At 42.2% G+C, this 14301-nt stretch overlaps 1 protein-coding gene across 11 annotated transcripts in view; it reads left to right on the top strand.

Moving 5' to 3' along the window:
• Nucleotides 1–14301, top strand: part of Nrxn3 (neurexin 3) — a 1514195-nt gene that overhangs the window by 985673 nt on the left and 514221 nt on the right. For 5 of the 11 annotated variants that reach the window (XM_050152460.1, XM_050152466.1, XM_050152465.1 and 2 more), the window contains exon 1: nucleotides 611–854. The exons of the other annotated variants lie outside the window; for them this stretch is intronic. In XM_050152460.1, the coding sequence (XP_050008417.1) occupies nucleotides 611–854 (244 nt within the window). Of the gene's footprint in view, nucleotides 1–610; nucleotides 855–14301 lie in introns of those variants that run through there. 11 annotated transcript variants of the gene reach the window in all.

Here is a 14301-nt window from a genome sequence, read left to right as displayed (position 1 = left end):
GCCCGGGAGCAAGAGAACTCTCCCACCTGCAGCCCCCTTTTGCCTGGCAGTTCTGCATTGCATCGCTTGGAAGTCGAAACAAGAAAGGAAAAAAAAATGTCAAAACTCCTTGGATGTTGGGATAAACTAGCGTGAACCTACTTGGGGTTTTCCTGCTTTGTCTTTTTCCTTCATTTCCACCTTTCCCCGCGTGGCTTTCCAGAGTATGCAGTTAAAACCTCGGACTTGAGGCACCTAGAGAGCAGGAAGAAGTCTCGCGGGTCCTTCCCTGAAATGTGTGACAAGCCGGAGCTCTCCAGGAGGTTTGCTGTACCTGGGTCGACTCTCGCATCCTAAATTCCACCTCCAGGGGGGTGGGGGGAAAGAAAGGCTCTGCCTTATCTTTTTAAAAAAATTTCAGCTTCTTTTTGCAGTTTCTTTCTTTTTTTCTTTTTTCCTTTTCCCTTTTAAACAGATTCACCATTGCCCCGCAAGCACTTATTGCTTCCCCCATCCCCAAATTGGACAACTCTCCTTCCTGCTATGATGGGCCCCTGGGCATCATGAACTTCGTTATTGCTCACTGGCTGGAATTTAAACTGCCCATCTGTAGTGGTCCAGTGCGTTGACCATGCACCTGAGAATCCATGCAAGACGGAGCCCTCCTCGCCGGCCGGCCTGGACGCTTGGGATCTGGTCCCTCTTTTGGGGATGTATCGTCAGCTCTGTGTGGAGTTCTTCTAACGTAGCCTCCTCCTCTTCTTCCTCCTCTCCGGGATCTCACTCTCAGCACGAGCATCATTTCCACGGCAGCAAGCACCACTCTGTGCCTATTTCTATCTATCGCTCCCCTGTTTCCCTTCGAGGAGGGCACGGTGGGTCTCTCTGCTCTTTATCTTTTACTGGGGCATTGCTAATCCTTAATCCAGTCGTCTTTCAGGTAGGGTCAAGGGTGGGAACAGCAGGAAAATTCAATTTAAAATGACGAGAAGGCTTCAATGTGCATAAGGGGGGAAACCTGTCACTTTTTCTTACTGGCAAATGCTGTTTGCTCTCAGCCACCCACTTTCCAATAAAAGGTTCTCCTCCCCTTGCTACCCCGATTCATGGCACTGCAAACACACTCTCTACCCTTTGCCACCTTGTTTCTCCCACTCCTTGGTGGCAGGCAACTCAGTCAGACAAGTCCCAGTGATGCTGCACATTGAGGAGTCATTCATTCACCTTGCGTTCACCCTTCCTTTCCCCGGTCTTGTCTGGGGGATAGTTGGGAAGAAATAGCAGACAGCAGGTCCTTGGGGCAGGAGCCTAGAGCTGTTGAAACTGCTATAAAGTTACCTGTGTGGTAATGGTCTGGGGAGAACAACCGAGTCAAAGACAGCAGAAAATATATTCAACAGCCAGTGGCTGTTACTACTCAGTTTGTCAGCTATATATATATTTTTTTTCTGTTATGTTTGTTGGAGAGTAGTTATCCCTTAAACAGCATGCCTAATAGTGCTAACTATGAGAGACAAAGCGATATGTCAGATAAGGCTAAGGCCGTGTTTTATTTACGCCTGTAAATTATAGCAACTTTGATTCTCAATTCATGCAGATGATCATTCAATTAAAGTCAGTATGAATGGGCTGGTTCGCACGAGCCACGTATGATATATTTTGCTTCAGACAACCCTCTTTGCATCATAGTTATTGAAGGAAGAGACCTACAGTTCATTAGAATAGACCCAGCGCTGAATAGGCTCCCTCTCAAAGGCTGGTGTCTGCAGCGAAGGCAGGAGCTGGCTGTAGTAAATTGTTCCAAGAAGTGTTTACTATGCGCTCCACTCTCATGATGAGGGGAATGGGGAGCGGAAAGGCAGAGGGAATGCATGAGCAGCCCTCCACTGAGCTGTGCTACGAACCTCTCTAGGGGCCCTGCCGTGGCTTGTATTTTGAGGCATGCAGACCCCCATTAGAAAAGTAATTCTTTCCACCGCCTCCTACCCCGGGGCTCCTGCTCCAAGCTGCCTGTCGTTTTAAGTGGAAACACATTGAGAGAATGCCAACTCATGCTGGTTCTTTCTCTCTGTTCAAAGCACATGCAGTGGAATTGTCAAGCAGCTCACGGAGTATAAGGTTTGGTCGAAGGGGTTGGTTGGTGGGATTGAGAGAATGTCCAAAAGCGGCTTCTAACCTGGTTGCTGTTTTCTCCTCTGACTTCTGTTGGGTCGGCTGTACTTCTAAAACAAGACAGAACAAACAAGGGAAACCACAGAAGCCTAGACAAGAGCTATATCCACACACTCACATAAAAAGGCAATTTCATTAAACTGAAAACGTATCTCCTAAGAAAGGGACAGACTAGGGTGGGGGCTGAGACGAGGGGAGCCAGACAGACTATTACTAATAGCCATAATTAAACACAGAAACGCCGAGCGATAATTAGCTAAATTTTGCTAATTAGTGTAAATGATCACCAGGGAGATGAAGATTATGCATTAGTTAGAGGTTAGAGGAGACCAGGGTCTTTCCATAATACGTATATTGTTGTAGTTGTTCAAGATGTGAACAGTTAAAAGCGGCTACTAGTAGTAAGTGATGGAATTTGCAGAACAGAGCACTTGAAGGGTTTCTAATTTCTTCCTCCACTTTCTCTGTCTTATTCACCTCCTATCTCCCTTCCCAAAGGGCCAACTGTTATGCAGGTTAAATTTTATTTTTTTTTCTACCTTCTTTATGCAAAGATTGGTGCTTCGGATTTCTCTAACCCCTTTTGACTGGTGTTCATTCCAATTTCTCGTTATCTGGCAACTGATAAGATTCAGGTTGATAGACAAGAAGAGAATAAAGAAATGGCCAGAGACCACTCACAAGCCTCTCATATTCAGCAGAGCTGCAGGATACACCGAATCCCAGGGTCTGCCATGGTTAAGATAAGAGAGCTTATGAATTCTACTCTTGGTTGTCCTCTCTCAATAATCCCATCCCACTGATTTGGGACTTGGAGAGTGAATGTATTGATACTAAGTAGATGGTTTTTATATCTAATTAATGTTTTTGAGATTGAGATCAAGGGAAGTAGCAATTACCAAGAAATCCCAACCTTGGTTCCCTTCTGTGCACCCCAGCTGTGACTTAGAGCCTCTCTTACTAAGAAGACCAAAAGGACTCCCCAGAGCTTTCCAGTGATGTCTGCTTCCTATTCTTATCTAAAATACACTGACTTTCTTCTAGTTCATGACCAAGATTTGGTTAGCAATTGTTTTACAAAATATGTTTTAGGTGCAGGTCACAGAAGGCATAAAAAAGCTAGAGTCTTGAATCCAATAACCTTCTTTGAGGCAAGAAAATTATTTTAAAGCACTATATTTCATCCTTTGCCTAACTTTCTGAGAAGCCCTAAATCCTCAAAGCTCCTGCTAACCAACAGCCATCCTCTCCCCCTCTCCCCTGCCCTGTAGTGGGATTCTCACTAAGACAGATGGGAAAAACAGAAACCCTCTAAACAGTTGGTAGTTTTTACCCATGCTCTTATCCTTGCTTGGAGGTAATCTTTAAAATACTGATTATGCTATAGATTTGTCTGAAGTCTATAGTCCAGGGCAGCCTAAGTGATGCTGAGATCACTTATGAAATAGGGAGAGAAGACTACTAAGGTTCCCCAAATATCTTAGGTTAGGATTTCAAGACAGAATGAGCTCCTTAAAAATTGAAATCTAATCTCCTTTTCCTCCTTGTTCAGTTTCTTCTCATAGGCTCTCCATCCCCTTTCCTGTGATCTACCCAGTGGCCACTCAGGTGACAGAGAACAGTAACAATGGTCCACGCTTTGTCCTATCTATAAAATACACATAAGTTAATAAGACACCATGGCGTTCAACTTAGCATGGTTCAGTAACTACCTTTATCACTATGGAAGACAACTGCTTCTGTGTATTAAAAGTGCAGAGGGAAGGTAGTACCCCGGAGAGGAAGTCAAATACTTCATATAAAATCTAAATGTCCTTATAAGGTTCATATTTTCATTCTCCCATTACTCACAGTATCCCTTCATGTTTATTTTTCCATCGTATGCTTTGCTTCCACCATTAAATAACCTAGTTGTCAAAGCACTTGGCGGTGTGGCGGGAGACAGCATACCAATAGGCAAAGCGTATTTGTTTTCTTATCTTCATTTCCCATATGGTCTTGTTCTTTTCCAAACCATCTCAGCAGAAGAGGTGGTGACCTCCCTGGTGGCACAGGAGCCGGGAGTCTCCAATGAGACCCTGCCTCTAGTTCCTTTCAGGGACTAAAGATTGTCCGGGGTTGGACTCGTTCTGTGCTCCTCAGCTGAGTCCCTTCTGCTGCTCAGTAGCTACTTTCCTAACCACTTTCTCTCTGCCTTCCTTCGTGAGATTGCGAACACTGAATAATTCAGAGTGTTGGTTGACAGATAAAACGAGAAGATTTATACGTCTTTGGCTTTGGTGATGAATTAATTAAATTGGTTTCTCTTCTGTCCTCAGCGTGCTCTGTTTTCCTTCTCTAAAATGTACTGGTAAGTGGTGGGCTTGGAGATCAGCCTGCTCTGGAATGATCTTAGAGAGAGATTATAATATCATAGTATAAATCTCTTCAGGACTGTTAATTATTAATTATTTTTTTTATTTTTTTTACATGACTATCCCCAATTCCCCTTCTCTCTTCTCCTCTTGCTCCTCCACTTCCCCTACCCCCACCACCCATCCACTCCTCAGGGAGGTTAAGGCCTCATTATTGCCTCTGTGTAAGCTAGAGGTGGGGGCTAGTTTTTCACAGGCAGAGGAGAGGAAAAACTGCCAACACTGAAAATAAAGCCCTTGACTGACTTGCTGATGCATAGAATTCAGTGGTAAGAATTTTATTCCTCTTTATCCGAATTTGAATCTAGCATAGGTACCATCAGATTTCAGAAAGTTTTCTTCTCAGGGCCCCTAGGTAACCTGGGAGAGACACGACTCCCTGAAGGTAATCAAGGAACTTCTATCTAATCTTTGTTTCCTATGGCTGCTGTTGCAAAGAACCACACTCTGGTTTCTTTAAACAACCAGACATTCGTTTTGTGAGAGCTCTGAAGGCAAAAAGTTGAAGGTCAGCACGCCAGCAGGCTTGTTCTGCCGAGCCCTCTCTGTGGTTTAGAGATGACCATTTCTCCATTAGGTCCCCATCTCAGCTTCTCTACTTTTCTCTGTGTACGTCATTCTTGGTGTATTCTGTTTTCCTGTTCTTCCTTCTCCTGAAGACCCATTAGACTACACTAGGCCCACCCTAATGGCTTTATTTTATTGTCACTGCCTCTTTACAGTTCTGACTCTGATGAGTGGGGCTTCCATATACACACTATGAGGAGACAGCGTGAGGAACCCAGGGTGAAGCTTAGTCATCGCTATACCTGTACAGCTTACTGTTCAGTGAATTTAGGGAGTCTGTTAAACTCAGAATAAACAAGTAAACCCTCGGTGACAATGACAGCAACTTACCAAATTTTAAGATGGCACCTCAAGAGGAAAAATCCGATTTGTAGAAGTAAAACAAAGACAGCGGGTTTACTAAGGCTCTATTTGCCTTCTTGGCAGAGCTTCTGGGCCTGAGTCAGGATACTGATGTCCATGGGACTAAGTCTGTCTCACTGCGGACACAGGCTGTGGACATGGTCAATGTCACCCCGAGGCTTTCTCACCCAGACCTGTTGCCCTTCTGAGCCACATCCTCAGACCCCTTCCCCACTGACATCCTTATGACCTCTCCTTGCCTGATACCCACCCACCACTAACTCCTTAGTTTTCATTATTAAACAAAAAAAATTTGATCAACTACATGTAAATAATTATCTTTTGACAGAAGATAAATATGCTCACTTTTAAAATTTAAAAAGGATCACTTCATTTCTTGGCTTTTATATGAAAATTTATTTCTAAATATAAATGTTGTAGCCTGACTACTTTATCAGTCATAACGCTCCAAAGAAATGACTAAGAAACCATATTGTACATTGTAAAGTTGCTATATATTTGAAGCAAGATGTTCAGTTCTTATGGAAAATAATTTCTTCCCTCCTTGCTTCCCTTCCTTCCTTCCTTCCTTCCTTCCTTCCTTCCTTCCTTCCTTCCTTCCTTCCTTCCTTCTTTCCTTCCTTCCTTCCCTCCTTCCTTCCCTCCTTTCTTAGTTCCGTCCATCCTTTCCCTTCCTTCCTTCCCTTCCTCCTCTCCTTGGCTCTTCTTCCCTGTCTTCAGATACTTCTTTTAAGAGACTCATGAGAACAGGTGCTAATGATGCTCTCAGTGGTGAATAGGAATGGAGTTCAAATGGATAGTGGGGTATTAGGTAGGGTGAGATCACTCAAGGACATGCTTTAGAGTTGAATGTCCTAAGTCTCAGTCTTTATGACTGACTGTCCTGATCTTTTAACTTTTTCTCTTCCTTCTTCCTTGTGGCATGCGCTGCTTCTGTCTTTTAGTTCTGTAGCTAGAAAAATAAAAACTGCTCCTTCTGTCTTATCCTGTTCTCACCTCCTGAAAGTCTTGAGTGAGGCAATCTCCCCCAGTGCTGTTGTACATGAGTACTGAATGATTCTCCAACTCCTGTATCTTTAAGACACTCTTTGGTGTGCCTTAAGCCTGTCTGAGTCACACTAGTATGTCCTTGGGCTAGAGGCCTATTTTCTTAATTGTCATAATTTTGCCAAAGTCACTTTCCAGGTTTCCCCTGAAGCAGCCTATGTAAAGAGAAGCACACTGTAAAGAAAATGTTACATCTGTTTAAAGAAAGCCTGGAGTCCAACTTGACATAGTAATACTGACATGGGAAGAATGAAGGTGTTGTTTAAGCACACTGGTTACTACAAAGCCTGGAGTTCTGTGCTGTGTTTATGCTGCTGTGTTTAGCCACATCAGGGCAGGAGGCAGAGCAGCAGAGTTTATAGAGAGCAAGCATTTATGTCTGCTTGTAATTCACATTTTGAGAGAGACTTGTTTGAATCATACCCATGTGTCACGCACACCTCCTGTGTGTCAAATACCTTCGGATGTTTTCTGTGCATGGGCTCATTGAGTCCAGACAAGCCCCTGGCATTAATTTAGTGGGTATTATTTTACAATTGAGAACACTGAGCCCCAGAGAGGTTAAGTGACTTAACCAAAGTTATTGGGTGGTAATACCAAGATTCAACCCCAATTCTAATCAGATAGCTGTTGGGGTTTCTGCTGCATTTACATAGTTATCTCAAGAAGGAGAAAGAAGCTTGTGAGGGCTAGAGCAGGCATGCTGTTGAAGTCTTCAGAACAATGAATGGACACATATCTGAAACTGTCTGCGAGTGCACAGTTGATAATAAGTGCTTGAACATTTCAGCTTGCCTGAGTCCATTTGAACCTAAGGATGTGGTTGATGCCACATTGTCCACTCCTTATACTAGAAGATGGATGCCTACATATATGAGAGGCAATGGGAGAGGGAGGTGGACCATCTCAGATGTAAATGGTCCACTCTCTTAGAACTCTAGGGTCTACGGACTTGGTTTTCCATGTATGCCAAGGAAGGATTCAGCTATGGAAGTTCTGCCAGTGTCAGAAACTGTGAGAGGCCAAACAATAGGAGTTCAAGTTTCCTTTCTTCCCAAATTACAATAGATAAGGTCAAGTGCTCAGTCCTTCGAGGCTGTAACTGCAACCTTCTCTCTTTCTGTACCACAGTCCCCTCCCTAACCGGGTAAAATTCTACAGGTGTGCATTCTGCCTACTTTGAACATTCCTGGTCTTATGTTAAAAGAAATCCGTCATGTAATCTTTCTAAGAGGGGTCTAGTTTTGTGCTCGGAAGTTTAGGGCTCTGTTGAAAGTTTTGCCTAGGGAAGGACACTTGTATGAGAAAATGCTATAATTCAAGGGGTTGTTGATTGGTAGATACCACCCCACTCTGGCTGAGTCTCACTGGACAGAGAGCAAGAAGGTAGCAACACTTTCATGTCCCTGCCATTGCTCTGTACTTAGAAGTCATGACAAGTTACTGGTAAGGACATGTCCCCAGTTCCCATTCTGAATTCTTTGTTTACCAAATTTTTAGCACCTATGTACACGTGGAACCCCGAGAATCCACACAGCTACATTTTCTTCACCCTCCCTTTTATTGTTTTGAAATACTCCTCTCATTCCCCACATTAAAACCACTGTGTGTACTCTCGAGTGACTTTCCCCCAAACTATGAATTTCAACTCTTTTCGAGGCAGTCTTTTTGGATTTGAATATAATTACACGCTTTGGGTGCAAATTGTGGTTTTTGCTACACAAGAAACTAATGGAAATGATCTGCCTGTTCCTGCAGTTTACAGATTATATGCTTCAGAACTGGGGCTATATATTTAGGCTGCTTTTCCGTGTGGCACATTAAAATGAAAATGAACTAGGGGTGAGCCACCATGGTTGCTAGGCAGTGGAGCAGGTTGGTGGAGCATTGCATTAAACCAAGACAGCACTGCTGTTTTACTTAACATCTATTTGCTTTTCCTTCCTGTCATTCGGTGCTGTCACAGAAAGGCAAGGGGGAGTGAAGTGGGAGAGTCTGGTTATCTGTAGAAGCTTACACAAGGAGAAAGAAAGCATCAGAGCGAACTTCAGTGTGAAAAGAGCACGTAAGCAGACTCCGAAATTGTAGCCCAGAGAACTCTTACTGTGAAGAGCATATGGACCTTGAAGCAGTGTCCAGGTAGAGCTGACATCCCCAGGGATGCTTCCCTTGAGTAGGGGTCATGGCTAGCAAAGAGGTATTAACTATCCTCTGCAGACTGGACCTTGCCTCAGCATCACCAGATGAAAAGACATCGCCCTGGTTACAAATTTTAAGTGTGCCACCACAGTTCATTTATTATCTAGCCTGGGATTTCAGAGTCCTGTGAGCAAATGGTGACAGGCAGCCAAGGCTCCAGGGCTTCTTTATAATTGATAACTAATAGAATGTCCCCCACTGCTTTGAAATTCTGGTGTTAATAAAACCCAAAGCTCTGAAAAGCGATTAGATTCCCAGACAAAAGCAAGAGATTCTCAGATTTGAGAAGTTGGTTTCAGTAGCTCTCCAGTAAAACCGGTCCTTGCTGAACATAGTGGACAAGGAGTGCTCTTTGGGCTGACAAGGGAGGGGGACTTGATTGGGTGAGGGGAAGGGAAAGGGGAGGCGGTGGTGGGGAAGAGACAGAAATCTTTAATAAATAAATTTAAAAAAAAAAGTTAGAAAAGATGGCTAAAGGATTAAGTCTCACCTCCTGGGATAACTATGCATCTTAAGGAACTTTGGTAACAGGATGATCTTACACCTTTTGGAGGCCTAATTGTTTGTGTGTGCGTGTGCCAATTCTCTGCTCTTTTCATAAACTATTTACTCCATATTATTAAGAAGCAAGAGCTTCTCTGAGTATTCACTTTCATTAATTCGCACTTCTTAAGTAACTCCAAGAAAGGACGACTTTGCTTTTATAAGGTTGACAATGAACCTACTTTAGTTATTACTAATTATTAGAATACTGTAACATTTTTCCTTTAATTTATTTAGCGCACCTTAGAGTTCCCTAAAATATTTAGTTGAATTCTCCTATGAGGGAGGCACAGTTCTTTTCCAATTTTCAAAGTGCTGTCCCTAAGGTAGGCACAGCTTTGATAGCTGCCCAAGACTGGTCATATATGGCAGAACCAGGTTGGTTATCCAAGGAATTTGAATCCAGGCATGTACTTTGAATATTTAATTTTTATGTATTATTATTGGAAGTCAAATGTTCTCAAAGTGTATTTTTAAGATGGAATCTTCAACCTTTTTTTTTTCCTGATCTTCCTAGGGTCAGAGTATATTGAGAGAACTGTGCAAGCTTTTATAGGTAGAAGCCAACACCGCACCACTTACCTTGTATCAAATATTTAACCAGACACTTAACTTAGCCCTTACCCCAAATTAGATACCATAATTTCTTACAAATTATGGCAATTTTGGAAGAAAAGAAATTGAGCCTCAGATGCTAATTCCCAAGATTCCTTTCATTTACTAAGCCTTTGTCCTCTCAGAGCTCCTGAACCTTTAGGTCTGGCATCTATGCAAACATAGACCCTGTCCCTGGTTCTGAGACCATCTGAACCCATTTCCCTGTGGCGAAAAGTCTATTTCATCGCCGTCAAGTCTTTTCTGAAGAGCCTTTGCAAACCCACTGTCCTCTGGCAAATAACAGACACATTTTCAATCAAGGATGTAATAGCCAGGCAAGGGTCATCATGTGACAAGATAGTTCCTTGGTGACACATCTCCTATCTATTTTTTAAAATCACTCTAAGGAATGCTTTTTGTAAGGAAATACAGTTCCCATACTTTCTAGAGACTCTCTCCTCAACTTGCCATTTTAAGCAGACCACCAACCTGCCTAGTTGGAGTTGTTTCCCTACCAAGTGACAGGATTTGAGCTAATGAAGTCTAAGTAGCTTGCCAAAGCCATCTCTAGGAGTTAGCTCTTCATCTTTGTATCGGGGCTTCTGAGCAAGAGTCAGATGCTCTCTAAACTGCATTTTCACTTTTATTAGATCACCTTGAATGTACTTCTATTTTTGACTCATCGTATATGTGGCAGCAGTTCATTAATTATGAGGGTAAAACTAATGAAATGAATATTTCAAGAATGGCAGGCTTTTTTTTTTTCCCCTCTTGATTCGAGCCAGTATATATGTGCATACACACATGCGGGTGAATATGTGAGCCAGAAAAAAAAAAAAAAAAGAAATGACTGTAGCAGCCATGCCTTGGCAGCATGCTAATTAGCTCGTGGCCCGGGAATGTAGAGACCAGACAAGGGCTCTGAGCCTGCTGTGAGTTACAGATGCAGAAATGCTTCCGTGTCTACTTCTTTCTTCTCTGATGTCATTGATCAGCCAAGTATTATCACAGGGTTGTGACTGCGGGTCATTATTCTCAGAAGGGGTCAGCTTTTTACGTGGAACAAGAATACAAAGCTTAAGTTCTAGTCTTCCATAGTCAGCTGGTCTCCCTGGAATAACTAGTATTTCTTGTTTCAGTTGAGTTTACTTCCATGTCAAAGGACCCTTCTCTGTCTGTGTAGGGATTGGTAACCCACCCTCTCTTTGCCATTAAATATCTATTAGAATTATTATCACAGACAAGATTGTTTGCAGACAGTCTTGAAATAGTGCCACTTCATTTTCCTGCCCAAGGTAACTTAATAATGGCTACCCTGGAAAAGAACCACAACCAGATTACTGATCCCTGAGCTGCTGATATGGAGCTATTTCAGGGGTGCTCTGATGCAGGACTTCCATTGCGCTCCTAAGCTGCTCTGTGTTTGTGGAGTCATCAAGTCCTGAACCTGGAAGAGGTCTTTAGAGACCTTTCCCAATCAACTTATTTTTCATGTGAAGAAACTAACAGACCAGGAGTTTTTGAATTGCTCCCCAATCACACTTTGCAACTCAGAGGCAAGCCAAGGTAAACCCACACGCTTCCAGATCTTAACATCAGCCCTCTGCCTGCGCCACAGTCTTGGTCCTAGAGCTTATCCAGGTGTCACCTGTTTTGCTGAGGCCTGAGAGCCTGGGGTTGCCTCCAGTGTAACTTGACTAGCCAATCAGCACTAAAGTAGTAGAGACCGACTGCATGGGAGCCAAGAGACTCCAACCCTCCCTTAATTATCACCCCAGTGAATCTCCCACTTCATCCAAGGCTTAACCGTCCTTCTAAGGGTCCCTACTTTCTCTCTGCCCCAGCAGCCTAGAAGAGACATTCAGTATGCTGCAGTTAAATCAAACTGTTTGATGAGAGCTTTCGAGCCTAATTACATGGAAGGTTTCTTCCAGGGAAAGGAAAGAGGAAAGAGAAAGGGAAAAAATTAAATTGAAGTGTAAATCAGTCAAGGGCTTAGATCCTGAGCTTGCTTTCCTTTTAATCAAGAGTAAAATGAGAGGAGAGTTTGAAGGATCATCACAAGACACCATTAACTACCCAAAGAGCTCTTGACTGAAGATGGTTTGTCATGAACAGGAAAAAAATGTATAATTTGTCCAAAAAAGGAAAAAATATAAAAGTGATGGGGTTCTTAGAAACATGACAAAGAGGGGGAGGACTGTTGGGTGCCACATTCCCTCACGTATTTCAGGTCCTTAATAAATATTTTTAGGCAGTGATTTGATAAATATATAATGCACAGTTGAGGTGATTATATTGTTATGTAGGTAAGTGTAGCATCCTTTCTCTTAAGTCTCGGGCATTGTACCTGAAGAGAGTGCTCAAGGCTTTGAGTGACTTTCCTTTGTCCTCATCAGAGGCTGAACGTAGCTCCAGAAACTATTGCTATTTATATAATGTTTTACAGCATGACAGAAAAAAATCTCATTGTCAGCTTTGATCTTTATCACAGCCCTACACAGTAGGAGACTAAGTGATAGAATTGTTATTTGGCCCATTTTAAAGCTGACATAATAATAATTAAAAAAAAAAACAGGCTTAAATGACTAAGTCATTCAAGTATTGAATGACAGAGTAGAAACTGATACTCACTCTCTGTCCACTATATCACCCTGTATGTATGGACATACTACTTTATGTAGAGTTTCTGAGAATCCCTGTAGAAGAAGGGTAAGAGAATACTAGAGTGCAGTGTTGGCAGAAATAAAAAAGCATTGGTCTTCACAATTAATTACAGAGTAGTTATAATTAGGACTTTGCTCTCAAGTTAAAACTAATGTAGCTACAAGTTCTTTAAAGACAACCTTAGATCTCCCATTCCTAGCCATATAGCACCCCCCAACTCTATCACCTGGAAAGACTCAACCTTTACAGACATCATGAGCCTATGCCATTTCCCCCCGCCCCCATCAATGCTCTTCCTAATAGTTGAGTATTCATTCTCAATTATAAAGTCTTCATGCTACTTTCCTATGGGGGTTATCTTGACCTACAGAATGAGGAACAAGCAGATCATGAGCTCTTCCCAACAAGGAAAAACCTTCACCCTTAACTTTCATGGTCTGGCCTCTGCTTGTTTATTATGTTCACCCTGTCCCCACTGTATTGCCTTTATATATTTTGGGTTCTTCTCTCCATCTTCCACACAGTCACTCTTTCTTATCATAATACCATATACCAAACTTTATGACATCTCACAAAACTCTCTGTGAATGACCTTGCTAAAGAGCACTGTTTCAAATGTCTTTCCGGTACACCACCTTGTTTCTTTTTCCATTGGGGCTTGAGTATCTCTCTGGTATTTCGTGTGTGTATTGCTTCGATAAACATGTTATAATATAAGCACCTAGAACAGAGATCTCATCTGTCTTTTGCATGGTTGTATCTCAAGAGTCTAAAACAGCAACAGCAATGAGTGAAATTCTATAAACGTATACTGAATGAAGAGAGGGGTAAATAACTGGCATACTTGTCCCTAACGTGTGGCTCCAACACAATACTTTAGCCTCAGTACTCATGAAGCTCTTCAAATCTCCATTGTTTTACAGTATACTCTTCTTATACTTATGTCTCTATTTGTACTAATATCTCATATTATGGCCTTAATATCTGACCTATGAAGTGTTTCTATGCCCCACTTGCATAGTGATTTTCTGAGCCTCCTGAACTTGTTCTGTACAATTTTTGTCTCATGCATAATTGCAGTTATTAAGAGTATATTAAGCTTTCTAGTTATCTTAGTCATTGCCTTGGGCACCAGATTCTTGCTGTATCATGAGCATGATTCAGACCCTTACTATAAGATATTCAAGTGTTCACAGCTTGGTGGAGGAATGTGCTCTCTCATTCTTAAATCTAAACCATTGTGTTTCTATTACTTATTTACAATAATTGTTTTACCACTTTCTCAAGGGCAAAAAAATGAGTTATTTGTTTCATATTCTGAATAGCTTGTTCTTTTGTATTAACATATACTATTCATTAACAAAAGAATATGATGAAATTAACAAGGTAAGACCATAGACTATTTTAATGCACACAGTGTAGCAAGCATTGGAGGTGTGAGCTATGGTAGGGCCAAAGAGGGAAAGATGTCACATCCAATTAGATCACTTCAAAGTATTTTATGAGGGGCGTAAAAGAAATGGCTCGGCTTTAAAAAGTGCTTCCTACTCTTTTTGAGGATGTGGATTTGATTCCCAGCATCCACAAGGTGACTTAACAATGGCCTGTGACTTCAGTTCCAGGGGATTCAATTCCTGCTTCTTTTCTCTGTAGGCTCCTGCATGTATGCGATGCACATAAACGCACATTTGCAAGGACACATAGATAAATAAAACAAAGTTTCTTAAGGGCTCTGTGAGCAAGACAGGATGTA

The sequence above is a fragment of the Alexandromys fortis genome, unplaced genomic scaffold, assembly GCF_014885135.2.
Source record: "Alexandromys fortis isolate MF-2015 unplaced genomic scaffold, M_Fortis_MF-2015_v1.1 scaffold_47, whole genome shotgun sequence".
In the NCBI taxonomy this organism is placed as follows: domain Eukaryota; kingdom Metazoa; phylum Chordata; class Mammalia; order Rodentia; family Cricetidae; genus Alexandromys; species Alexandromys fortis.
This window is presented reverse-complemented; position numbering and strand designations above follow the sequence as displayed.